Source organism: Corvus moneduloides, chromosome 10 (genome assembly GCF_009650955.1).
Source record: "Corvus moneduloides isolate bCorMon1 chromosome 10, bCorMon1.pri, whole genome shotgun sequence".
In the NCBI taxonomy this organism is placed as follows: domain Eukaryota; kingdom Metazoa; phylum Chordata; class Aves; order Passeriformes; family Corvidae; genus Corvus; species Corvus moneduloides.
The window spans coordinates 8,780,768-8,808,578 of NC_045485.1; the positions used below are offsets into that span (position 1 = coordinate 8,780,768).

Here is a 27,811-nt window from a genome sequence, read left to right on the forward strand (position 1 = left end):
GGATTTTCATTTTCTAAATTGATTTTATTATTCTTATTAGGTCATCCTTGGCAAGTACACCTGGCTTTCTTATGAAGATGTGTACATTAAAGCCGTTAATTTTGGAAACGGCTTAGCAGTCTTGGGTCAGCAGCCAAAGACTAACATTGCCATCTTCTGTGAGACCAGAGCCGAGTGGATGATTGCAGCCCAGGCCTGCTTTATGTGCAACTACCAGCGTGAGTACCTGTCTTCCCTGAAGTTTTTATGTCTTTTGATCTTACAGTTTGAAAATAAAACTCTCTCTTACTTCATTTCATGTACTCAGAAAACTTTATCTAGATTTTATATAGAAAATTGAAATCTTCAATTTAAAAAATACTGCATAAGGTAAAAATTGTGCACTTCGTAGCCTTTTGCTTTAGTGAATAGAGAAACCTCTACTGTTGGCAGATGGAGAATGGTTTTGGTAAGTATAGTTTGCTCAATGAATTCATGAGAGTTTTATTTTCTTTTCATCTCAAATCAGTACAGATTCCCAAGTTTCTAAAAACAAACAAAAATCACACATGAATTCATTGACTCAGTTTCAGGAGTTGACACGAAACCTTCATCTGTGCCTGCAAGTTTTGTTTCATCTGGATATTTTGTCAGTTCTTCAATTTTGATTTTGGTTAGGCCTATTTTTCTTGCTCAGGAATGTACTAAGTGCTGATCTCAATATGCTATAGCTGTTTAAATGTCTGTTTCATCATCACTCCTTAATATGTCCTTCACCTAGCTAAGCCCAGCCTGGCTGGGTTCTGTGATGCTCTCAGGGGGACACATCTCCTTGTCCCTCAGGGCATGCCAGAAAGTGCCATTTTTCACAGGCTTTGGCCTCTTCACTCCTGTGCCACATTTACTCTCTTTCAATACAAGATGGGCCATAAAAGCCAAATGTGCAGAAATTCCTGATTTCCTACCTGCGTGCACTAAAGATGTCTATCAATTAGACTTTTTTCAGATTTTGGAAGCAAATCTAATAAGATTTGTATTTAAATTATCCCTCTTTGCTCTGACCGTGAGTCTGTTTCAGTTTGAGAAGCAATATGTTGATGACTGTTTAACAGTTCTCATTTACAGAAGTCTTTACTCACATCTCTGGTTATTTTGCACGTATGTTTTGCTCTATTGGTCCCTCAGTGTTAAGGATGGAGTCAGTGTTAAGGACAAGGTCTACTGCCCTGGCCCTTAACATTTCAAAGTCAGCCTGCTTGCCTTGTGTGACAGCTGGCTCTGTGGACATGGAGAGGGTGGATGTTGTGTACTGGGGCTGTAGCATTGCCTTTGGCATGGTCTCCTGTAGTATCTGTACAGCCAAACTGTTCAGGTAAAGATGGGTAAGATGGACCATTGGCTGCAAGGGTTGTAATCTGTAGGACAGAGTTATTTGCCGGCTTTCAGTGGTTGGTATTGACTCCAATACTTCTTTATTCACTCCAATATTTCTTTATTGAAGGCCTGAATGATGGGACAGAATGCAAACACAGGAGGTCCCAGCTGGTGGCATATTGAGGGCAGGAGCCAGTACACTCAAGGGCAGGGCTGATGGGCAGAGAGCCTGTCAGCTGGAAGAGTGGGTTGTCTGGAACCTGGAATTCAGTAAAGGCACTTGAAAATTTCCTCTGTGTATGCTGGAATGCACCTCATGCACCAGTATAGGCTGGGGGACAGCTGGAGAAAGCGGCTTTGCAGGGAAGGACCTGAGGGTTCTGGTGGGCCGTGAGTTACCCAGCACTTTGCAGCACTTTCTTGTGGTGGAGGCCAGCAGCGTCCTGGATGGTGGTAGCATGAGCGTAGTAGGTAGGTCCAGGGAAATGATCCTTCTCCTCCTTTTGGACACTGGTAGAACCACATCTGGACTACCCTGTCTGCAGAGAGGGGCTTCCTATTAGGAAAAAAGATGTTGACATCCTGGAGCAAGTCCAGTGGAGGGCTGCCAAGATGCTGGAGGGGTTGGAGAATGTGATATCTGAGGAGGGGCTGACAGAGTGGGGCCTGTTCAGTGTTAAGATGAGTGAGTTCAGATCTTGTTGCTGTCTAAAACTACCCAGTGGGAGCATGCAGAGGAGATGGAGCCAGGCTCTGCTCACGAAGGTGTGCTTTGATATGACTGGAGGCCACAGTCACAAGTTCAATGGCAGAAAAATTTGATTACGTATTAGGGCATATGTCTTCATTGCGAGGGTGGTTCCGTATCAGAACAGGAACAAAGAATGGTTGTGAAATCTTCATCTGTGGAGATCCATAAAATCCAAACTGGCCATGGCTCTGAGCCCTCTGCTGGAGTGGATGGTGTGTGCAGGTGATCTTTGCAGGTGCCTTCCAGCCTAAATTGGTGATGTTTTTAGTTGGTTCTTCAGTGAGTAAATGCTGCTGGCCTGCCTACCAGAGCAGAGAACTGCACAGACTATTCTCAGATAAGATGCCTGTGTTGCTTTTAAACTACATGTCTTGATCCAGTTCCCTTTTATCACTTTTGAGATCTGTCAGACTCCTAGTGACTATGCTGGAATGAAATGCAAAGGCTTGTATCATTTTTTTTTCCTTTGGAACTGAAGCACATTTACAAATCCTAGGGAAATTTGTAATTTGAAGGGGGAAGAATCTGAGCTAGAGGCTGGATGTTGTGAGCAGGATGGTATGCATGTATTTTTGGGTTTGTTGGATTAGTGCTTTAAATCCCCTTACTGCGATGTGCCTCAGCACACACTCTGACGTGGTGTTCAGCATCTAAGCTGTGTCATCTTCTGTGAACTTGGCTGACTTGTGCTGGCAGATGAAGAGAGAGCCGTGCAGTGTTCACAGGCAGTTTGCAGAACAAATTGGAAGATTCAGATGATGTTGAAGTGGTAGAGTGGGAAGACATTGCTAAATGGCTTACATTAGCATTTCTCAGTGTGCAGGTTTGATACCAGCTAACTGCTGTGGGGGGTGTTGGGACATTCTTTCCAAATGTGAAATGTATTCAGTCTGATGGTGTGGGCCCAGAACTGATGTCAACAGAGCAGGTTCATCTGCTTCATGCATAGTGTTGGAGAGAGAGAGAATGCCTTTTGCACTACAGAATTAAAATGAGGAAAGTGGTGTTTGTTATGGATTGCTTGCAAAACAAATGATTTTATAGCTAGAAATACTTGCTTGATTTTAAATGTAACATTTCTTGAAGTTCTCTAAGTCTTGTATTTGCAGGAGGTGGAGTGGGATTGCTAGTTCAAAAACAGAAGTAGTAGTACTAACATGAAAACAGATTTTCTTCCTAAGTACCTTTTTGTGTGTGTGAACAGCTCTTCACCAGGGTAGGCAGATAAAACACAAGAGTGTATAACCAAATGGTGATATAGGAGAGGTTAGGTTTCATTTTTCAATCATTCTTGAGCAGAAGTGGTTTTGTCAGAAATAGATTTGTCTGAGGCCTTTAAAGGTCCATTTTGCTTTTTATTTTTGACGTACAATGGATGCTGAAATACTGAGTTTAACATTCCAGTTACCTTGAAATAAATTGTAAAAGTTCTATTTGTTTCTTTAGGGCAAGGTTTTGTCTTTTTATATGAGCTGGCAAATTCAGTGTTGTTGGGGTTTTTCTTTATGTCAAGACTTTGGTCAGGTAACAAAGACTCACTTGTACTATTTCCTTCATAAAGGTGAATACAAAATAACCCCTTCTCAGTGTGTTTTCAAGAGAATGAGGAGATTAAAAAATTATCAACATTTTCAGATTTGCCAGAAAATGTTTCAGGTGCCAGTGTGGAGAAGTGAGAATTTCAGAGATGAGAGTCATTGCTCAGTTTTGTTCTCTCCATGACATCAGTGCACCATCATATAAATGGTCTCTCTTTCTCTTTGGCTCTGTCATATAGCTCTGAGTGTCTTAATGTACTTGTTTGTAGATGAGTTATTCATTACCTCCATGGTTATACCCGAGATGATGTTTCGCCTTCTGGGCGGTGTTGTGGGCTTGGTTCTGCTTGTTGGCTCGGGGCAGCTGAATTTCTGCTACATGTTTATATAACAGGGGTCACTGCAGTAAGTAGAGAGAGCTCGTGGGAACGAATAGAGGCACTCTTCTGGACTTTGCTCCCACCAAATTAAAGAAAACACAGTGCATGTGCATTTGCCCTGCAACAGTTCTGAACTATGATGGACTGTTTTAACAAGAAAAAAATAAGTAGAGGTCAACTATTTACTTTTCTGTGTAAGAAAACTGCTTTTGAGTTCTTCTGTAGTATGCTGCATTGGGTTAGTAACTCCTTGGATTTAAAATGTTAGGAAAAAATCTTAGAATACAACAGAACTTTATTTAATTTTAAGTTTTAATCTTTGCTGCAGGGAGTACAGTTCTAATGTGCAATGGGGTGTCTTATTTTCATAATTATGCTCTTCAAGTATTCAGGTAAATACAGACTAAAAAGCAGAAGATATTCAGGTACCTGATGTGACAAAACTCCCAGCAAGGATATTTTTTAGTAATTGATTGTCTTGATTGACCTCAGAGCTTTTTTGAGATGTCGCAGCTTAGTGTTCAGCTTGGAAAATAAGAAAATTTTTTTCTTTTAGAGCAATACTTCTCTTCATTTTTTAGCTGCCTTTTTCTTCTCTAGTCTCTTCTGGTCTCCTCTCATTCAATTCCATTGAAAATGGCAGGAAATTAGATACTATTTTAAAGGTGTTATGAAATCATTGTTTAATATGCTTGCTAATGAGCTGACCTTAAAAACAGGAAACAATTTTTCTTATAGTCAATTTTCTAAATATTTTCTTCCTTGCTATTCTGTATGATTCTCATGATGTCAGTTCAGGGTTTAATGATTGTGGTGATTAAACCTTTATTACATTGTTTAAATAGATGGCAGAACAGGATAGTCATAGATTTGTTCCTGAGTGTGAGAATTCCTCTGCTGATGACACATACTGCTATGCTGTAATAATTTGTTATTAGCAGTCAGTTGTAGGAGGTTGGTAACAGAGTATGTGAATTCTGGAAAGAGAAGTCACAAGAATGAAAGCTGGTTTTTTCCTTGTGTGCAAGAGAAATGTTACATGGTGATTAAACTGAGAAGGTTTGCCTACTTTTCAGATGGTAAAAGCAGTGAAGGCATGAGAGTAGATCCAGGAGAATTGCATAAGGTGATGTGGTTTTGGTACATCTAATTAGACCTTGGAAAAGAGTAAGAGTAAACAGTCACATAGGGAATGGTTGTTCATTATTCCTTCTGTGAGTAACTGAAAATTGTGTTGTATTGAAATCCATGCGAAGAGGTTTTTTAGGTGTAAAACTGTCCCACCTTTCTGAGTTGACAGATACTATTACTGTGTTGCCTAAGTTGGAATAGATTAAATCTCAGTTCTTTTTTGTAAATTGTACTTGCAAATGTAACCCAGAGATTGACCATTTCCTCTGTTTTGTGTTTCAGTTGTTACTCTGTATGCCACTCTGGGAGGCCCAGCAATAGTTCATGGGCTGAATGAAACAGAGGTGACCACCATCATTACTAGTAAAGAATTGATGCGAACAAAATTGAAGGTCAGAAAACTGTTCTATCTCTTCCCTGTGTGTGTGTGTGTGTTTATCACTGTGAAATGGCCTGGTTCCATTGTACAGAACAATGATTTCTTGCCTTTCCATAAGGCAGACACTTTTGGAATAAGATTTATGTATCTCTCTTCATGTACAGAAAAGTGGTATTTTGTTTTCAGTGGGTTTGAGGCTCCTCAGTGGCTGGAGAACAAGTAATTTGCAGTATTGCAGAGCTGGAGTGCTGCCTGGAAAAGCACCTTTACAATAAACTGCCGTGGCTTCTGGGTGGATTTAGTACCTATAAATGTAACAATGGGAAGAACAGAAAAATATATAAACTGTGTATGAAGAGCTAACTGTGATCATGCTCCTGGCTTATTATCAGATGTTTTCCCAGCAGTGAATGGCTTTTTAATATAAAGATGGGTGTTTGAAGAGTTAGAGCTGTTTTTTCCATGCAGGGGGGAAAAAAAAAGCTCACTAAACATTAGAGCAGTCAAAGAACTTTTTTGACTTACTGACCCTGATGGAATACCCAAGTGGAACAGCTAATCTGCATGAGTTTCATCATTGTGTGTTTTGGGGAAACTGGACCTTTCAGATAAGGCAATTGTTTTAATGAAAAACTGTGCTGCTGTGGAATTTTGAATAAGAATTTCCCAAACTTTAAAAAGAAGTTACTAGAATGACAGTATATATGCCATGCACATTTATTTCAGCTTGCAGTAAGAGAATGTGTTTGCTCTGCTAGAGGTGATCATCTCTTCTTCCACAAGAACACTGATAAATGTCTTAGAACTCATACTTTGCTTGAAATGCTTAACTAATAATTTTCCATATTTTTTGCTAACTGTTTCTTATTTTAAATAGCATAATAACCAACGAGCAACCTAAGAATTATTGTGAGCCCAGTGTCAACAGTTTCTCTCAGTGTTCTATGGGAGGGAAAAGTCAATTACGTTTACAAATCATTGCAGTCTTATTTGTGGGGTTTTCATGAAATAAGGTACAAATCAGTAAATGGTTGGAGAGGTTTTTGGACTTAAAATTGGAAAGCTTCAAGCTTTGCAGCTATTTGAGCTCGGAAAGTTTATCCTTTAAAATTCTCAGATGTTTTATATTAGTGCTTTTTAAAAAGTATACAGCAGATAGCATGGAGGTTTTTGTTCTTGGATTTTTTTTCTTCTTGGCATAAAACTAATTTTTCATTTCTGAACTCATTTTTCATTTCCACAGGAAATTGTTTCTCAAGTTCCACTGCTGCAACACATAATTACAGTGGATGGCAAACCCACAACGTGGTCAGAGTTCCCCAAGGGTGTCATTGTTCACACCATGGCATCTGTGCAAGCCATGGGGGCCAAGGCAGACACTGGTAGGTTCTTCCTGTTTGGACCATCTCATTTGGTGCCCTAATTTGACCCTGTTGAATAAACTTGGAGAAACTGCAGATTTCAAAATTACGCAGATTTAACCCTTTATCTCCTTTTCCTTTAAATAAAATTTGTGTAATTTTTTTGTTTTGGTTGTGGGTGGTTGGATTTTGGGGTGTAAGTTTGTTTTGTTTTGTTTTTCAACAGAGTAAAAACTACTCCACAATCAAGTGTCACAGGTTGAAGGATAGCTTTTAGGATAAGCAATTAATAGAGGATAGAAACTTGGAAAGCATTCTTGTGATCAGACATATTAAAACCAGGTTATTCGGGGCACAGAAGGAAAATCATTGTGTATTTTATAACAAAAGAAATAAGTAATTTGTTACCATTAATTTTTGTAAAATTCACAGATAGCAAAATGTAAAATAGCCGTTTGAATCTGATAGAACTTGGTCACTTACTGACCAGGTTCTGATTTCTGAAAGCATCAATCTACTATGTAAATTCATTGAAATCTGTTTCTAATTTATGTAATATTTTTAGAACTAAAATTCGGTATTTTAGAAGTTATTTTAATTATAATCATAAGAAATTCTTATTCTTGGCTCTGAAGAGCTGACAATCCTAGTATCTTAAGATTTCATTATATTCAGTAGTTGCTTTCTTCTATTCTTATCCTTTGTGTTTTCAGAATCTCATGACTACTGAAGGCACAGGAGTGTTGGATTGTATTTTAGGAGTAAAGAGGGTGGTCAGTCCCTTTGCTCTTGATGTTCAGGGGAATGGCAGATTTGCTCCTAACATAATGAGCTCTCAATTTCTTCAGAAGATGGTTTTCCCTGTTTGGTATACCAGTCTTATGTACCATTAAAACTATTTAATACAATACCGCAGAAAAATTTTTGCTGTAATTCATTGGCTCATTGAAATTTGTTAATCTATGTGCTATGTAAAAAGGTATTTAATCTTTCTTCAGTCTGTTAAATATCACATACTCTGCACTACAATAAAGGAACATTATCTTTGTCAAGTTAACCGTTCATAAACTGTGAAATGCTATCATGAATTGTTTATGGTCAAGCATGTCCAGTTAATATTAAGTAGATGAGCTATTGCTTATGGTTTTTTCTATGTGTTGTTCATTGTGCAGGATAGGCAGGATTCAGTGAGTGGGAAATGATTAAATATTGCTTTCACGCTTCTCATTTAGTGTGTGCACTGTGCCACATGCACTGTGTGTGATGCAGTTTCCTCTGAGTAAGCACAGCAGTTTTTGTATTTTCTTGCTCTCAGCACAAGTATTTAAAAAGCACTTTAATCTAATTAAAGCTGTTGAACTTCTTTTAAATATTTATAGAGATTGGACCTCAGGTTGGCTCAGCAATGCTTTGCTTCAGGTGTTGCAAATGAGGCAGTGTGTTGTTCCCTGCCAGGGAGCACATGAGGAAGGAGCTTGGCACAGAGGGATGGACCCTGTGGCAGCCTGGAATCAGGGCAGTGAACCTTCCCGAGGCAGGGATGCTCAGTGGTGCTTTGGAGAAGCCAAAGCTCTGCCTGTTGTTCTCTCCACTGCAGGAGTAGGGGAAACATAATAGGAAAACTGTTGTTGTGGTGATAAGGACAATGAGTCAAAGTATTGCTCAGCTAACGAAAAGTTCCTACTCTTTGTGAAGGCACTTAAGTTTGACTGCAATCTCTTTAAGCAAAAGCAGAATGTAATAGCAAGAGTCCTGTGGTGCTGTACTGCAGTGACTGCTGAAATGTGTCAGTGTGTCATCTCCCAGCCCGAGAGGCCCTCCACACATAACACATCCTATTTTTTTAACAACTTGTAGGAAACAAACAGCCATCCAGGCCTGTGCCCTCGGATATTGCAGTGATCATGTACACAAGTGGATCCACAGGAATTCCCAAAGGAGTTATGATCTCCCATTGCAACATAATTGCTGGGATAACTGGAATGGCTGAGAGGATCCCAAATCTGGGGTACGTACCTACGCTTAGTTACCAGCAAATAAAGAAGTCATGTAGTTGCATTTAATTTTAGTTTAATTACTGTGTAAAATATGAACTCTTTTATATTGCTGTGGCTGTGACACATCATACTATGCACTGATGTCTGAGCATCTTCCAGCACTGTGCTACACATGACTACTTCATGTACTCTTTGTTCTCTTCTCTTCGGTGTGTGGGCAAGACCAGGATACAAAAGCCTGCGAGGCCGCGTTCCACTAGAGTGGTTGAAAGCCTCCCTAAGCAGGGCTTCCCTTGCTTAATGTTTAAACTCAGTGGCTTCTTTCTATTTGGTCCAGTTTTTAATCTCATCCAGTGAGTTGCCTTTGCAACCATAATGCATGTTTAATTGTCTTGGGATGAGTAACCATCACCTTTTGTTCATGCCTTAAACCTACAGTACATAATATTCAATTCTTGAAACAAAACCTGTGTGACTTGAAATATGTTCTCAAGCTCGAAGGCATTTTCTACTTTCTCTAGTTCTACAATAAACTTTGCATAAATTGTGCTTAATGATTCATCTGAGGACTCTAGTGATACAGCATAAACCTATATTTTACACATTCTTTGCAGGGAAAAAGACATTTATATTGGGTACCTGCCTCTTGCCCATGTTCTGGAGCTGAGTGCTGAGCTTGTGTGTCTGTCTCATGGGTGCCGCATCGGTTACTCTTCCCCTCAGACCCTGGCTGACCAGGTATGTTGTAGATGTAAGTCTGCTATGTTAAAAAAATAATTTTAAAAAAATTACTTACATCAGATCTTTGTAATATTTCTTTTAAAATACTACAAATACTGTTTCTCATGTTAAAGATCTTGAATGTGTCTGCTAGTAAATTTGTTCTTCACTTTAGTCCTCTAAAATAAAGAAAGGAAGCAAAGGAGATGTTACTACACTTAAGCCAACTCTAATGGCAGCTGTTCCGGTAAGTAACTGAAGGATGAATAATTTTTAAAGCTTTTTTTAAAATATGACTTATAATTCCATTTTTAGCAACAAAATTAATACCATGACCACTTAAATAGAAAAGGTAGAATCTTTGATGTTAAGCTGCCTTAAAATAATAATTTTGGTGCTTATTTGTATGTTGGGGATAATCATGATATGAGCATCAAACTTTTTTAAAGTTAAGATGGCAATAGGGATTAGATTCCCATTTTACTTAGTCATTTATTGTTTGTTACAGTGGTGGAATAAAGAGAGTTGGCAGCAGGCAGCTGGGGGTTAACTGCTGCTCTTGCCCAGATTTTGCTTTCCTTCTTTCCATGAACATCTTGCTGTGTCTTAGCAATGGAATAGGAGGGGACCTGGGAGTGGGTTGTCACCTGAAACATACTTGAATTTCTAGATTGTGTTTTCTTTTTGCTGTACTGAATTCAGGATTTCTGTTTCTTTGAGTTAAAGTTCATCTTTTTACATAACTAGGAAATCATGGATCGAATCTACAAAAACGTCATGAATAAAGTGAATGAAATGACCAGTTTCCAGCGGAATCTATTTATATTGGCCTACAACTACAAAATGGAACAGATTTCCAAAGGTTACACTACCCCACTCTGTGATAGGTAATATTAACTTTATTTTTAATGGCACCAAAAAATCAAAGTCTTACCACAGGAGCAGTATCTAGTTCTTTGTGCTTTTCTTCATCTTATTGTTGATACTTCGAACATGAACAAGTCTATACTTGAGCATAAATTGAAACAACAAAACAGGAGTTTGTGTGATGGATTTAAATATTTACTGATAAAATTTAAGTGAGTGTTATTTAACTTGGAACTTGTAAATTGAAAATTTACATTTATTGCATTTTCATCAGGAATTTAATAATAGATTTATACAATTTTTGGGTAAGATGAGAAGTCTATTCCTACAGAAAACTGTAGACTCTTCATTTTCACAGAAGGGAGCAATAGTAGATCTATCTCAAATTGGAAAGAACCCACAAGGATCATTGAGTCTAACTCTGGGCTTCAGTGAGAGTAAAGGATAATGTAATTGCAAAATTTATACAACTTAAAGTATTTTTAGGAGAAAATCACACAATTGCCTCATTAAATATATGTTCTGAAATGTTTAACTCATCTTCAAACTGGAACATGACACAAGCTTAGAAATCTGTGCCGGTATTTCTGAAAACTTCAATGTGCTCCTTCAGGGTTTTCCTTGGATATCATAAAAGCGTATTTGAAGACAGTGGAAGCTTTCAGTTCAGATCCTAAACTCAGTGCTCTCTTGTTTTGTTTTGAAGCCCCAAAATGTACTTTTCCCTTTGCGTTTCAGCCTTATCTTCCGCAAGGTGCGGATGCTGCTGGGCGGGAAGATCCGCCTCCTGCTGTGCGGCGGCGCCCCGCTGTCGGCAGCCACGCAGCGCTTCATGAACATCTGCTTCTGTTGCCCTGTGGGGCAGGGCTACGGCCTCACCGAGTCGGCTGGGGCTGGCACCATCATGGAAGGTGGGTGGCACTGCACTGGCACCCGCATTGAGCTCTGTGGGGCTCGGCTCTGACCCTTTGGTGGTGCCACCAAACATTGTCAGGGAACCCTAGAATTAGATGTTCCCCAAAATGTATAAACCAGTGGGAGTGCTGGTCTGGATGCATTGTGCTAAAGCAGGTGACCTGCATGTAAAATGGATGTTCTCGTTTGTGATAGAGCAAACCATTCTAGCGTGAATGGGATCTTGGCATTGTTGCACTTACCACTTCAAATGAATAAATTTTTTCATATTGTGGTGAGTATATTAAGTTGTTAGGAATTAAAATCTGCCTGCACCAGATTTTAATTTCATGTAACAGAGCCTAATGGTTTCAGTTGCCTTTTAGTAACTGACAGTATCTGTAAATACAGCCATTTACTCTCTTAGCAGAATAAGAAGTTTATCTGCATTGTCTTGCTAAATCCATTGATTTTCTTGGAAGCTTGGTTCTCTGAATTAAAGTCCAAAAATACATAGCAGTTAATTTTCACTGACAGCAAAAGATTTTTTGGTTTTTTTTTTTAATCCTAATCAGTTTTGGTTAAATGTTTTTCTGAAAAATGCTCTTTTTTAAATTCTAGTTTGGGACTACACTACAGGAAGAGTGGGAGCACCTTTGGTCTGTTGTGAAATCAAGTTAATGAACTGGGAAGAAGGTGAGAATTCCTGCATATGATTAAATTGTAAGGTGTTTGTAAGAACTGTGTTTTTCTATTGGGCTTTGCTCAGTAGCAGTAATTAGAAGAGTATTTCTTGGCTATTTAGATTTTTAAATGCTACCTTCACCTATAAAAGTTTGCTCCTGGGGAGAAGAAAGGTAAAATAAATTCCTCAGTGGTTTCTAAACAGGAAAATATCCAGACAGAAGCTGTCAGTGCAAGTGGCACTTTGACTGGGTAGTATGCACAATACCTTCAGTTGCCATTAAGAAATTATTATAAAATAATCTTCATAGTATCATTAGTAAAGTCATTAAAAAATTGTCATGTAGGATGGAAGCTTAATGAATACATTATAAAATACATGTAATAAATTTTGAAATGCATTTAGGTGATTTCCTCTCTCACTGTAGGCTTTTATGTATTGTAGAGTAGAAATACGTAATACTTAAGGGTGTTTTGGGCTAATGCAAGGCCTTATGGATTTTTTCTTTCCAAAAATGAGGCAATTTTTTTTTTTTTTTTAATTTTTATTTTTGTGTGAAACTGATAAAGCACATTACTTATTACTGCCAGAAGGATGGCACGAATTTTTCCTTTGGAATATGTTTTCATTCTCATTAACTTAATAAAAACCCCGATCTTTTTAGGTGGATATTACAACACTGATAAACCATATCCTAGAGGTGAGATCCTTATTGGAGGGCAGAATGTGACTGTGGGCTACTACAAAAATGAAGCACGAACCAGAAAAGATTTCACTGTTGATGAGAATGGGCAGAGGTGGCTCCATACTGGAGACATTGGAGAGTTTCATCATGATGGGTGTCTAAAAATTATTGGTGAGTTAATAAATTCAGGTAAACATGTGTATGTATATATATTCATGTACATATACATTTTTCAGGGCTGTGAAATACAGTAATTTAAAAAATCCCTCCATATCTTGTCATGAAGTCTAAAGCCTTCCCATGTATCCCAGGGAAGTTCTGATATGTTAATGTAAACTTGTTTGTGTCTTAGAATTTGATTTTTTTTTCATTTTGAAACAGTCTTAATATTGACTCCCTAAGTTACTGAGACTGGATAGTAAGTAGAGAGTTAAATATAAGCTAATTGAGTAGATAAGCTGCCTTATATGTTGTATAGTTTTGTAAGGTTGTGTACAATAACGTCAAGTAATTTGGGCTTAATTTTTGGTTCCTAACGTTATATTTCAAGTAAAAGGTGAACAGTTGCTCTTTAAATATGGATTTAGTCTGAAATAAATAATGTAATGTTACCAAATGGTGCAAATCCTGCCTTGTGGGTCTGAACCAGACAGCAGAAAATGTGTGCTCCTGGCTAACAGTGGCTCTTGCACAGTTCCAGTTGTCTTCCATGCACATGATGGTGCTGTCTTATAGGAAATGCTGTTCTAAAGACAGAAAATGCATGGAATTGTAACGTCCCTCATTTTGGTGGGAGAGACTGATAAAACGCAGAGTCTGGAAACCTGATACTAAAGGTTTCTGGTACGTTCACCAAACATGAGTCAGTTTTGGTATTTAAATATGCATTTCAGAAAAATTTAAAATCAATGTCTAGAAGTTTTCTGTTCTGTAATTAACAATTAATTCCTTTCTTCCTCGTTAGATCGCAAAAAGGATCTTGTAAAACTGCAGGCAGGAGAATATGTTTCTCTTGGCAAAGTAGAAGCAGCTCTGAAGAATCTCCCACTGGTAGATAATATTTGTGCGTATGCAAGCAGGTAAGAGCAGCTGATACTTTGTTACTGCTCTGTTCTTTGTCCTCTTGAAGCCGTAAGCAAAATTTTTTGCCACTCAATGTGTGGAATTTTTAAAATCAGTTAAAGAAGGGATTTTACTTATAATACAATGGAATAACTATCAAAACTAAAAGATCTGAAATCTATTTTTATTTTTCCTTTCTCATTTGTTTCATAATTTATTGGAAAATACCAATAATGAGTCTTACATTCCCCCTTCCCCAATCTGAAAAGCAGCTGAGCTCTATTGCATTAATTACAGACATCACTCAAGCACTTTGGAGATTATTACCTTTAGAAGCCCTAGGACACCTAGTTCCTTGCTGTGTTTAGTTGTGATCTGTCCTTCAGAGGAAGTTACTGTGGTACTTCAGAGGAAGGTGGTGATAAAAACCACCAACAGCCCAGTAGCTGGCTTGTGAATTAAAGTTACTTTTCTTTAACCCTTGCAGTACACCACCTTCAAGCTTGAGAGAAAACACACTCTAAATACTGTGCAAACACACAATAAATGGCAATCAACTGTTGTTTCTTTTTGCTTTATATGTGTACTAGTAAATGAGGTGATAAGGGCTCAGACATGTCTTAAGTTTCTGTTTCTATAATTTCTTAGCTCTTACAGATATAAATATACTTCAGGTGGTCTTTGTTTCCTGTTGACATTTGACACTGATGTTTGGAAAGTTATTTTGGAGCTTTTGAGTGATCAGAAATATTCTGATTCCCACTTTATTTTGATAGATGCCAGGACAAGCATACCAGAGAATTGCTCAGTGGTAATAAATAAAAAAAACCCCAACTTTTGGTTTGTTCACCTGGTTCTCTGTAATTTTGGGGGGTGGGGAGGGTATATTAACTAATGGTAGGCATTCTGTAACTTTAGTTGGTTTTGACAGTTTTGGATCAGTAGGCTGCCATGCATTGGGCCTGCCACCTCTGAGAAAATTTTCATTCTATTAAGTTTTACTTGCGGTTTGGACTCACTGAGTGAGTCTCATGTTTGCTCACTTTGACAGCCCGAAGTTGTGATTGTTCCAAGCACCCTCTGTAATCTGTGGAGAAAGAGCTTCCTACATGTGATTTCTTTTCTTCTAGGATTGCAGTTCACTATTGGACTCATGCTACCAAATTTTTGTGTTAATTTTTCTAGGTCAACATAACATTGGAAGCTAAAATGCACTTGCTAGACAGACACTTGACTCTGATAGGCCATGTTGTGTCTGTTACTTAAAAATAGGAAAACCTATGAGCAATTTTTAAAGGTAATTTACAAACAAGAGTCCAGACCAGGGACAAACAAGGCAAGACATTCCAGATGGGTTTTTCTGTTGCGGCTGTATTTTTTCTTAATACTGTTATGTATGTAATGTAGCCTGAGTAGCCATGTAAGAGTCCCTGAATGATTGTCCATATGCACATTTCATTGTGGATATGTGCTCACCTCAGCAGTCTGAGCTCAGAGAGATTTTGTAACCTGTGACCTTTCTTAGATCCTGTTTCTCCTTATACTTTGCCTGGATGATCTTGTATGCAGGAGGAGTCCTTTATATTTGTAGCTGTTCCATTTCCCACATGCAAAAGGACAAGGAGGGCGGACTTACAAATGGGTTTAATACGTGATTTGACCTTAGATTTTAGGGTGCAAAGCTCCTCTGAACATGGTAGTAGGGAATCAGAATTGTTTGCATGATATTGCTGCTTCAAAAGCTGTATTGACTTCAGATAAAGTAAGTGAGATAAGGAATAAAAACATTTGCTGAAAGGAGTCAGGATTAGAGCTCTGTCAGGGGAGACTCTGACTGCTTTGTCAACACTTCACCTATCCAACACAAATGAAGTGGGTTTCAAGCATCACCTCAGGAAAACTAGTAACTCAGTTACCTGAGGAATGAGGAAACATGGCAAAAAACCTGAGGGAGTTCTTAGTAATCTCAAGGAGATAAGGACCAGACTTTACAGAATAGAAACAGTGGTATCTATATGTAGTGCCACTAAATAAGTTTCTGACCATAGGTCTGAGAGCCATACATGGGGTAGAATCATAAGCACAGCGAGGGAATGAGGCTGCCTAGTGTAGGACAGACATTTTGGCAAAATCTTTCATCATGGAAGAGATGACTAAGGAGGTCTTGAGGACCAACTTCCACTGAAAGTCACTTCCAAGACTGACAAAGCTACCAAATACAGAAGATCTGCATAAGAAACAGCAAGAGGGAAGATGTACCTTCAGGATACCTCTCAAGACTAAACAGTGCTTTAGCATTTGAACTGCAATAAGTGAAGCTTTAACTTTGTGGCACAGAATGAAAAGCTACTTGTTTCAGGAACTGTGAGCTCCAAGGTGTTCTTTCAAGAAAAAAGCAGTTGGGTGAACCTGTTTGTCCAGAACAAGTATGCTTCTAGTCTAGGGGCTGGATTTTAGATGAACAGAAAGTTTGATGCTTTTCAGCCAGCTGATTACTTCTGTATGCTGTTCATCCATGGAGATGCTGTTGGTATTGCTGGATGTCATTTTGAGCATGTCAAAAGACTACAGGAGCCAGGGATGAAAGTGCCAGAGTCCTTTGTGTCCTAGATGCCTTCACACACAATACATACACAGTAGGGAGCAGACCATAGACAAAGTTACAGGGGTTCAGTACAGAGTACAGCACGACTGTGTGTGGTGGAAGATGGGACAGAGTCAAAGCCAGAAGGTGAGATGGAAGCAGTAGTGATATTGAGGCTAATCTGAAATCATCCTGTAATACATTATCAGGAAGAGAAAAATGAAAATGGTTTCAAGCTGGCAGGCAAAGCTTGTGATGATGCTGCCAGGGAAGTCTGTGTTTGTAATGGACTCTGGTTCAGTCTTCTCAACTCCTGTCAGATGCCCATTATAATTCATGCCAGTAACAGAGGAGAAATTGCAATGTGCAGTAACCAAAAGCATAATTAGAGATATTTGAAGACCTTAAGGGATATAGCTACAGTAATCTGCATGCCAGGGCTATGTTTCCATATTTTGTATTAATGATCTGTCTGGTGAGAGTTGAAAAGATTTAACAAATCTGTAGATAGTTAAGGTGGGAATGGAAGCAAAGCTACAGTGGAGGATAGGCTGAGAATTCAGAGCAAGCTTGGCTAGATGGGGAGACTTGCTTGAAAACAGCAGTAAGTTTAAAGAGAGGATTTGTAAATGATACTTACAGCTAAATAAACTGCAGAAGTTAAGGGTGAGAACCACCAGTTGGTAGCAGTTCTGTAGGAGCTGACATCAGTCGACAAGTGCCATGCTGCTATAAGAAGGTAAAGGGCATAATCAGATATATTGCCTGCAAAATGCACAATGATCTCTTTGCTCTACCAAGCATTAAAGGGTCTGAGTTCTGCATATAGCACATCTGAAGAGATGGGCCTCATGAAAAGAGTCCAGGAAAAAAATGGCAGTGTCTGGGCAGAGACCTGTGATGGCATGATTTAGGAGGAAGGGGCACTGCTTATATTTCTAAATAAACCTAAGAAAGGAAGCAAGACTAGAAGGGTGACAAGGAAAAAAGGTAAGAGTCTGTGAATGAAAAAATAGCTTCTGTGGAAAAGGGAGGGACATCTGACTACTCTGATGTAAACTGCAAAGAGGAAGAGTCAGGAATTGCCATCAGGAACACCTTATCCATGCTACGAGTGATGAAGCACTAATTGGCATTAGTGCTTGCTGATGTTTAAGAAAGATTTAGACAAACATCTCTTAGATGTATCTGACCCTGCTTCAGGGCAGGTGAATTGATTAGGAGCTCTTCTAAGATCACTTTCAACTCTGGCTCTGTAATCTGCTTTGTTAGAATGTGTCAAGCTGCTGTATGAGGTTCTGTGCACATTTTGCCTAAACTTTACACCATCTGAAAAACCTTGAATACCTGTTTCAGAGTGAATAGTGCTTTAGGGCCCAAAGAGTTTGAGATCACAGCTTCCTGTGTTCTGGGCCTGTAGGAGCAGACAAAGAGTGCCAACAGTACAGTGAGCGTATGGACAATCACTTGAAAGAGAAAGAGAAGCCACTTCCCTTACAGAAGCAGGCGTCCTTTGAGATGTGTTGTGCATATGCTCGTTCCACAACCTGCTCTCCAACCCCTCTTCACTGCAGTCCTCTACTCCTCTACAGTAACTGGATTCTGCAGTTGAGAGGAAACTGAGGTAGGGAAGCGGCACACCAGTCTCCATTCCGGGTTGCAAAACATGAGCAGAGGCAGGGCGCAGTGACATCGTATGGGTACTGCTTCCCAAAGCTTTGGGCATGAGACACAGTGGAATATGCATATGGACAGCACACCTTGAAGCAATCCAGTTACTGTAAGGTAAGTAGCTTCTCTTTCTACTTATTTTTAAGCAGGCAGAGGTAACTTCTGTCCTATTTCAGGAAGATTATCAGGTGAACAAAAGCCAGCTGTTAAGAGCAATATCTCTGTATGAAGTGTAAACCCCTCAACTTGTAATGTTATTTTTGAAGAGTTGTTTACTTGTAAAATTCATACTAAAGTACATTGTGCTTCTCAGTTTCCATTCTTATGTCATTGGATTTGTTGTGCCAAATCAAAAGGAGCTCGCAGAACTAGCCCGAAAAAAAGGATTCAAAGGAAGCTGGGAAGAGATCTGTAACAGTCCTGAGATGGAAAAAGAGGTACTGAAGGTGCTAGCTGAGGCTGCCATGGCAGGTGAGTGGCTGGGTAGACGGTATCAACCTTGTGGACTGCAGTGTCTGTGAAACAGATCATCATAGGCCCTAAAAATATTTCCTTGAGTATGTCTATTTCATAGAACCTATAGGAAGTGAAATTTTCATACAAAAAACCCCAACGACAAAACGTGAGTTGGATCAGTCCTTTTGTTTCATGGAGCTTCTTTTACTGTGGTAAATATAGCTGAGAAGACAATATAAAAATAGGGCAAACTTCGCAAGTACTCCTTTTTTCTGCAGCACTAACTATTCTGAAGAGAATTAAATGTTTTTTTAAAATTGATGAAAGGTAGTTTTTGATTCAATGATTTTGATGTTATTTTGTATTCACTTTAGTATCACAGTTCTTCATATGTGTCTGGTATTCTTTAAGATGTCCTCTAGTATCTTGTTGGCCTTAGCTGCTGGTCCAAAAACAGTGTGGGCCATCTATAGATCCATAATCATGTGTTAGGTATCAGACAGTCTCACATGCTACATACCAGTGCCGAGTTGAAATAAACCCATGGTGACAGGGGCACACACTTCCATCTGAAGGATTTCCAAAACCAGAGCAGCATCTTTGTAGTTAGTAATTTTCAGAAGACTTTTGCCACATTTCAGAGTTACTCAGATGTTCCATATCAGTGTCCATAGTGTCTCGTGGTGAGTTATGTAGCTTGGCCAGTTTGTGTGGAGAAATGCTTTGTTTGTCCCAAGCCTTCCATCTGCCAGTTCAGGGTGACTCTGCTGAGCTCTGGTCTGGGAGAGGCAGTGAGCAGTCCCAGAGGTGGTTGTGATTCTGTCGGTGTGGGTTATTCTTCCCCCCCAGTATCTTTTTCGTGCTAATTGGCCATAGTCTGTCAGGCTGTTCTGGTGCAGAATGATATTTTATTACTGGCACAGTGATATTTTGTTCTTCTTAATAATTTCTGCCTTCCTTTTGCTTTTGCCCATTACTAAACACTGAGCTTTTTTCATAACACTGTCAGTTATGGCTACAGAATGATTTTTTTTTTTTTTTTTTTTTTAATGGTCATCAGGGGTGTAAAATTTTCCATACTCATTCTCTTGACGCTTTCCTGCAATGGATGTTTGCTGCTGTGTTGCAGTTGCTCAGTATCACAATGTCCTTCTGCCCCTCTTTGCTCTTTGTCCTCCTCCTTTCTACACTGGATAACTACATGCTTCCAGCAATCTTTGCTTGTTAATCTTCATCTCTTCTCCATATTGCTTGTGAATATATTAAACTCTGGTGAGATACTTGCCAGCTCCCATCCCAGGAGCACCGTCCTGCCATGAGTGCAGTCTCAGCACTGCAGCTGCTGTTTCCTTGCCCCACCTCTGTAGTCTGGCTTTCTTCACTGTGTGGAGCACGTGGGCAAAGTCATTCTCAGAAGCTGCTGTGATGGAGAGCATGTACAAAGTTGCCTTCCTTTTTTTCTGAAGCACTAACTATTCTGAAGAGAATTAAATACTTTTTTTAAATTGATAAAAGGTAGTTTTTCATTCAGTGATTTTGATGTTATTTTGTATTTGCTTCTGATTTTCACTTTAGTATCACAGGCTTTATTTTTAAATACTATGGGTTTTAGTGATAAATTTTAAAAATCTCTGAAAATTCAAGCCCAGTAATCTAATGCCAAAGAGAGAAAAAGGGGCAGGAAAATCTAGAAATGGCAGGTTGCACAGGATAAATATACATTTGTGTGTATTTTTGAAGTTCAACTTGAAAATAGAGATTTTTTTTTTATTATTGCCTGTTGGCCACTCTTCTTTGATTTTCTTTTCTCATACCTGAAATCATAGCAGAAACTGTTGCAAATGATAGTGTTTTATGCAGGAGGTGTAACATGGAGAGCACTGCTCTCTTTCAGTACAGGGAAGAGCTGCTATATGAACATAATTCTCTTGATCAATTTACAGCTATCAGGAAAAAACAAACTCCCTCATTTTTTCAAGCTTAGCTTGAATGGATATTAAGACTTCATCTCCAGATGATGAGCACCATGATGCTGGTAGAGCAGAGTGTGTTTTGAGGATATCATTTCCATGCACTGAGACTTTTTTGAAGTTAGGGAGCAGCACAGATACCTGAACAGCTGGGCTTTATTCCAGTATTTCAGTGGAAACTGACCAACAGGTACTGCTGGATCCTGTCTACTCTGCTTGTGACCCCACAGGTTGTCAAAGCCAATGTGGGAGGTTGGAGGAGCACTTCCTCATTTGTCACGTGCTTTTCTGTGTGAGAATATGATTTCTCCTTTTGTGCTTAACTTCAGGAAAATGGTTACGTTTAGGTTCTGTATTAAAAATATTTCTTTTTACAGCGAATCTGGAGAAGTTTGAAATACCAGTAAAAATCCGTTTGAGCCCTGATCCTTGGACCCCAGAGACTGGTTTGGTGACAGATGCGTTCAAACTAAAACGCAAAGAGCTCACGGCGTTCTATCAAATGGACATTGATCGAATGTATGGCAAAAACGTGAAATAATCCTCCTCTGCACCACTTTGCTACGATGAGCTTGGATCAAATAGGAAATACTTGAATTGCCTGTCTCAACTCAATGCTTGAGATCAACACACAAAACCACCATTCCTCATTTCCAGCTTAAACTGTTCTTTCTAATGGCATCACCATGATGACTGGCACGTTTAGTAAAATGTTATGGCAGCAAACTTGTGTCTGTCTCCTTTTTTCCAGTTTTCTCTGCTACCTTGTCAGTCTGTGGATTTTCCCAGGTCTTTTTGGGAAACCATGATTCTGAAGCCTCAAGTTTTTAAACATTTATAAATCCTGTATAATGTTTTATTTGTATCTTTAAAATTTGGATGTATATAGAGAGAACTTGGCTATGTAAGAAATGGTTATACTGGGGGCCTTTTTTTACCTAATTATTTAAAGATAAGAAGGTATTGATGTTGTGACATTATGTACATTGAAAATGCTTGTAACAAGGTAATTGTTGAACAGAGGACCAGGTTATTTGCTGCTGTGCTATTTTTCTGTGTAAATCTGAGGGAGAAAATGTTTGACATTCCAGCTTGTGTAATACACCTTCAATATGTGCCTAATGGTTACTTTTATTTTTATCTGAAAATGGAAGGATGGTCATGGCACAGCTCTGCCTCAAGGCAGGTACTCTTGCAGGTGTTAGTTAAAGCTCCTTTAATACAGAAGATGCTATTAACACAGCAGAAGTTAAACCTAAGAATAATCTCTCAGATACAGAAACTCCTTTTTTAAATAACTCGTGACCATTTCATCCAGAGTTGAATTGTGTAGTGCTAATGTGAACTCTTATCATTAATTTTTCCTAACACTTTACAAGCTTGACAGTGTTCTTTTAGCAGAGGGACTGTAGCAATCTTTGTCTTTTCTCATTAGGTTTGGACATTACACTGGGTTTGCTCTTTTGTTGTTTGTGAAGGTTTGACAAGACCCTTGCTCTGCCCTAGCTGTAACCCACATCTTCCTGGGGGGGATTCTTAAAGTCATAATGACAGTTATGTTCTCAGCTCACACAGTGCCTAGCTGCCCTTTGTGCCATTAAAAATCTCCCTTTGATTCTCTGTTCTTTTGTGCAGTACTTTTTGCTTTAAAAACAGATATTTGAAGCATTTGTCAGAGTTATTTATGTTGCTTGGTTTGTTACACCCAACTCTTACTTTGGGAAGGAGTCTTAATTTCTGTTTCAGTAGAGATTCAGGGATATAGTTTGAAAAAATATGGGGCTCTTCTTCAGTGAGTGTGTTCAGATTTTTTTCAGATGTGAATTTTCTTTTTAAAATATTTCTGGAAAGAATAATCAGGGTTACATGAGAATGTGAAACGGCATGCATCAGTCAATGTTGTGATGGAGTAAATATTAAAATGGCTTTAATTTGGAGATTACTCTCGTGTATCATTTACTTGTAGTAATAAAACTCAAGGTCCTGATGCTCACTTAGTCCCCTGCTATGGCAGCACATAGCAATGCTGAGGGGCAGAAGCTTAGTTTGGGAGAGGGAGTTCCTGCTGTTTGTCTTTGTGACATGAGGTTTTGGGAGGTCTTTGATATGCAAATTCTCATGCTATAAACCTCTGAAGTATTTTTTTTTAATTTATGCTCTCCCTTGATTATCGAAAGCAGATTCATAGTAGTTGAAGGTTATCAAGCAGGTTCCCTGTACTTGAGTTTTGATGAAATTATGAGGTGGTCTATGCTAATTAAGGATTTCTTCTGCTGCTGTCCACGAAAAACTGTTAACATTTGGTAAATTTTGGTGTAAGTAATCAAATGGAAATAGAAGCAACAAAAAGAAATTGGGACCATATATTTTTGAGGTTACTGCCTTTAGATATCCAGATCATAAATGAAAACCGTATGGCAAATAGAGATAAGACAAATGTTGAAAAATGATTGAAGAATCCAGATATGGAAAAATTGCCAAGGCTGTAGGGAAGTGTCACACCCTGTATTAGACATTACTAACACTTAAATTTGTATCTGTGCTCCCTCAACAGGTTCTTAAATAGAACTCAACACAGCCTGTACATTGTTCAAATATTTTTGTGATTTTTAGTGAAAATTTATAAATTGCTGAAGTACTATGTATATCACTTGGTGCATTGTGCAGCAGATTTAAGAAAATCTGCTTTTGGTTAAACAAATCTGAAGTTAGTATTTTGTTCTGCTAAGGGTTTGAATTCCCTTTGGAGAAGTTGCATAAATGAAACTTTTAAAATGGTTTGGAAATAGTAGTTTTAAATTTTTTTTACTAATCCAGTCACAAGATGGGGTTGCAGTCTAACTGTGCATTTGATTTTATAGTTCAGGTTTGTTTATGTTTAAAATGGCTGTGATATATGTAGTTCCTCCTTCAATAGGCATCAGATTCATTGTGGACATTTATTCTACAGAATGTGAAAACAAAGCAGTTCATTACATTTAGTCTCAGCGCTGGAGATAGAAAGACTTCTAAAAATCTTTGTGATGAGTATTGGTTTTTTTCTTTGATTTATAACAAAAGACAGACTCAACTACTGCTGGATCGTGAGTACTTCCAAGTCCCATTGAGGCCTCTTGTCCTGTGGGTGCTGGGCAGTGACAGGGTCTGTAATGGGATGTCCAGTCAGGCTGCAGTTCAGGTGTGGGCCTCCCTCCCTCCCCTGATCCTGGTCCTGGTCCTGTGGGCTGCCAGGTCCTTCTGGCTGCCACCCTGTGCTCTTGCATTGCTGAGCACAAGGACAACTTCAGAGGGATTTGTTCCAACCCCGCAGAGGTGCACTGCTTGCCAGCTGGGAATCTCCCTCCATTTTTTCTTTTTTTTTTTTTGGTTTGTCTTCCCATGCCCTGTGTCACAAGAACAAAAGTTCCTGCTGGCGTGCACTGCACATGTCCCAAAGGCTGTGGGCAACTGTACAGGAACTGAGAAGTGCATGTTTGGAAGGAATGGTCTCTGTCATGTGTGGATTTTGTAATGCAAAGAGCCATAACTAAACAATCTGAGTTCAAACTAAGAGCAAGGGGCATATACCTCACCTGAAGAGCCCCCAAAAGAGGGGTATTTTTAACAAAACTTTTGTAAATACAAACTTACCAGGTCTCTGAATCATTGGAAATTGTAACTACTTACTCTGTTGTGAAAATCCATGTATTTCATTATTAAAATGGTTGACCAAGAAATTCCAGGGATGCTGTGAATATCCTTTAAGTTCCACAATTCTTTAAAAAAATTTCAGGACTTCAGGCTATCATTCAAGCTAGATGTGTTGTTTGCAGAGCATGGTGTTTCTGGACTAGGTGAGAAATTCAAAAGTTATGTGTCAGAAAAGACAGTGCAAGTTCGCTGCTGCTGCAGGTCTCAGAGGCAGGAGCACACCTCAGTGGGGAGCTGTGGCTGAGCACTGAAAGATTCTGCTGACATGGAAGTGAAGAGCAATGTGTGACTGGAGCTAAGAACGTAACGCATACCTACATCCCACTGCTTTACAGACAGGATGCAGAGAAGGGTATGGAACCGAAACCACAGATTAGGAACACCCCGTAAAGCTCGTGAAGTTATGCAGAAATTGCTATGGGACATAAAACTCCTTTGCAATAACCTTTGTCCTGCTAAAATTCACAAACTTTTTATTCTGTCCTAAAACTACATTTAGGCGATGCAATGCAGCATTTTTAATTTTTATTACTGTGGTGTATTACTTTGGATGCAGTATAAAATGGTGTACATCTGTTTCTTTACTGGTAAGAGGAACAATTTTCAACTTGCCTACACCTTGGACCAGGCTGAAATGTTAATTGAATGACCAGTTGTATATTGTTGTAATGGGTTATTTAATGTAAACTCATTTTCAGTGTGATCTTGGTTGTTACTATGAAATGCCTGAACATTGTATATCCTAATTGAGTTATATTGTATGAATTATTTATTTGTAATTGGATATCATGTTTCAAAAATAAAATTAATTTCACAAATTGGTCCCTGTACATCCAGTTTTTTCAGTGGTACAGAGTTGATAATATAGAAATGTGTTTGTTATTGTCAAATATTTTTATTTACAAATACATGTGACCATTTTGGACTGAATGCAGGAACAGAAATTACCAGGTTAGCCTGGATTTTCACTGCAGGAAAATTAATCATGCTTGGTCAATTTTTATTTGCATATGGTCTGCTGTTTACCTGGTTTTAAGAGCACTGGCTGTGGTAATACCTGATGTAAAGCTGTAGGCTTATGACTTTTTTTTGCCTATCCAAGTGTGCTAGGACTTGTATTTGGTGTGTCATTTTCCTTAAGTTTGTGGGTTGAAGGGTCAGGTATTAGATGCTAGCAGTTGGGCTTCTTAAGCGATCTTGAGCACTTCAGTTTCAAGTTTTGATTACAAGCTCACAAACCACTGCTGGTAACACTCCATCCTGGAGGCATCTCAACAGAGGCCTCTTTTTCCTCTTTTTGTGTCTCTATTTACAGGTTCCCCAAATACCCAGGGTCATAGTGCTGATGAAATGTCAAACCTTCCCTGCTGTGTAGCTGATATTTTTGTTTATCCCTTTAACCAGCCATGAGAAGGCTCCGTCTTCCTCCAGATTCAGTTATATGCAAAGTAATTATTACAGCTGGTGGTGGGGTCCGAGGCTCTGACCCAGGAAGAGGTGACCAGTCCGGGGAGATGGTCCCGAAAGGAATCGCCTTCCCGGGGTCCGGTGTCTTCCTCTCAGCTGCTGGCAGAGGAGCCCTTGCAGAGGCTGTCAGCTCTTTAGTGATTATCAGCTCGTGATTCCAGCTCAGCTCTGCAGGGCAGCCTCCAGGCCAAACCAGACCGGAGAGAGAGACGAGAATGCTCGTGTGGCTGGTTCCGCACAAAGGGAGCTTTATTGTGGGTTCCCTCCGGAGAAGGGAGGCCAGGGACGAGCTCTCCCTCTACAGAGGCGAATTGGTCTTCTTTTATAGGGATACAGGGGATCAGCAAGGGGACCAATGGATTACAGAGGGTCTGGGATAGACCAATGGGTTACAGAATGATCTGCATAGGGTCTCCCAAAGGATTGTGGGTCTACTTTTCCTTTGCATGACTCAAAAGTAGTCACCTTTCCAGGGAGTCCTGCTGGGCGATTGCGAAATCTTTTATCTCAGCAGACATCCCTCCAGGGCAGTGGCTGGGCATATCCCACAAGTAATTGTTTGGGTTTTTTTCTTTCAAAAATACTGGGGGGTTTTAAGACTATAAATTTATTTCAAATTGTTTAGGGTAATATGATTCACTTTGATTTTTTTTTCTTTTTTTTTAATGCATTTATAGCTACTAAAATGCTGTTAGGGGTCTCTTTAATAAAGAGAAATAAGTTCAGAACTACTATAAAATAGGTATTTATTATAGGAACTAATTTCAGGAAGGAAAAATGTAACCATTTTTCAGAAAATATGTTAATGTAGCTGTTGCTGCCTGTTTTGAGCTTCCTTCCCCCCCCCCCCAAAGACATGTGCTCATAGCTCCTTTGTTCCAAGCGCGGGCAAAGCCAAATGTAACTCAGACTCTTCAGCAGTGTCTGATTGGCCGCTCACCCCGGGTCCGCCCCCAGTCCTCCCCTTTCCCCTTCTCCTAATAAAAGATGGTCGAGGGGAGGCAAACGCTCTCTCTCAGCTCAGCTACTTTCCTGTAAACATCTCTGGTCGTCTGTCTCATTTGAAGGCTTCTAACTGCAGGGAATTGAGCGAGCAGGGAGCTATATTTCTCCCTCTTTGCTTCTGCTGATGGTATTTGCTCTGCAGCTGATTCAGGTACCGATTTTAGAGCTACTAAAGTGCTAGATTGCCCGTGCTACCTCTCAAGGCTGCTCGAGGCTTTCTAAGGCATTGAAATACAAGCGCTAGCCGGTATAAAGCTGAAAAGATACCTTCCGCATGTAGCCATTAAAGAGGCATAGGATCCAAAATAGATACAATAAAAGTACAAATAAAAGCATTGTAGACCTGAATTACTGTTACTGTGTACACTGAAAAAAATCTAGGGGTGGCAGCAGGGAAAGAGAAAATAATAAGGAAATAATAAGGAAAGTACCCAAACAGTTGAAAAGGTGAGTAATTTTTCAAATAAGAGTTGTAATACTTGGGAATTATATTTTAAAAAACCTGTTGTTATTTCTGTGCGTGTAGAATTTCTACCTTGGCACTAAAGGTTAAAGGAAGCGCCAGGCCTGTGCTCAGTGTGCAGAGCAGTACCTGTCCTTTCCTGCTGTCCCCGGGGAGCTGTTGGGAAGTGCTGGGAATGGCTGCTGGTCACTGAGCCGCGGCTGGGACCTGCCCTCCCTTTTAAATGTTCTCCTGCAGATGAAAGGGGAGTGGTGTGGAAAGTTGACTCTGGCTTTCCCTAAAAGTGATATAAAGTGAATCTGTCTGCCCTTAGCAAGCCAGGGAACAGATGACAGATGTGCCTTTTCTTTGTGTTGGGGAGCCAGTGGGAGGAAAGTTTCTAATTTGGGATGAAAAGTGCCAGTGATCAATGGGAAATTAGGGAATGTTCTCAGGCAGGGTAGCTTCTGTACAGGGATAGCTGGAGCGAAGCTGAGGGCAGAGCTGGTGGCAGTGGGCCTGTGTCTGCCTCAGGCTGTCCAGCACATATCCAGCTGTGGTGGCTGGAGGGACAGCAGGTGTGGGGTGCTGAAAGTTTCAGAGAAGGTTTGCAAGTATTTTCTCTACTCAAGCTACGATTAAAATAGATACCTATGGCTTTCAGCAAGTAATCTGTAAGATTTGAATCCCAGCTATCATGATATAGATTGGCTTCAGCATTTC

The 27,811-nt window shown here is 39.5% G+C and overlaps 1 protein-coding gene across 6 annotated transcripts in view; it reads left to right on the forward strand.

Annotated features, from left to right (window-relative positions):
* ACSL3 (acyl-CoA synthetase long chain family member 3) overlaps nucleotides 1–24,995 on the forward strand; it is a 51,772-nt gene extending 26,777 nt beyond the window's left edge. For 4 of the 6 annotated variants that reach the window (XM_032119347.1, XM_032119345.1, XM_032119346.1 and 1 more), the window contains 13 exons: nucleotides 41–218; nucleotides 5,436–5,545; nucleotides 6,776–6,914; nucleotides 8,751–8,901; nucleotides 9,505–9,628; nucleotides 9,786–9,857; nucleotides 10,358–10,497; nucleotides 11,216–11,388; nucleotides 11,993–12,067; nucleotides 12,721–12,912; nucleotides 13,706–13,820; nucleotides 18,372–18,529; nucleotides 20,862–24,995. In XM_032119347.1, coding sequence (XP_031975238.1) covers nucleotides 41–218; nucleotides 5,436–5,545; nucleotides 6,776–6,914; nucleotides 8,751–8,901; nucleotides 9,505–9,628; nucleotides 9,786–9,857; nucleotides 10,358–10,497; nucleotides 11,216–11,388; nucleotides 11,993–12,067; nucleotides 12,721–12,912; nucleotides 13,706–13,820; nucleotides 18,372–18,529; nucleotides 20,862–21,025 — 1,791 coding nt within the window. In that variant the 3' untranslated portion in view covers nucleotides 21,026–24,995. Of the gene's footprint in view, nucleotides 1–40; nucleotides 219–5,435; nucleotides 5,546–6,775; nucleotides 6,915–8,750; nucleotides 8,902–9,504; nucleotides 9,629–9,785; nucleotides 9,858–10,357; nucleotides 10,498–11,215; nucleotides 11,389–11,992; nucleotides 12,068–12,720; nucleotides 12,913–13,705; nucleotides 13,821–17,979; nucleotides 18,352–18,371; nucleotides 18,530–20,861 lie in introns of those variants that run through there. The other 2 variants (XM_032119348.1, XM_032119349.1) reach the window with 2 other exon arrangements.
* The last annotated feature ends 2,816 nt before the right edge of the window (nucleotides 24,996–27,811 follow it).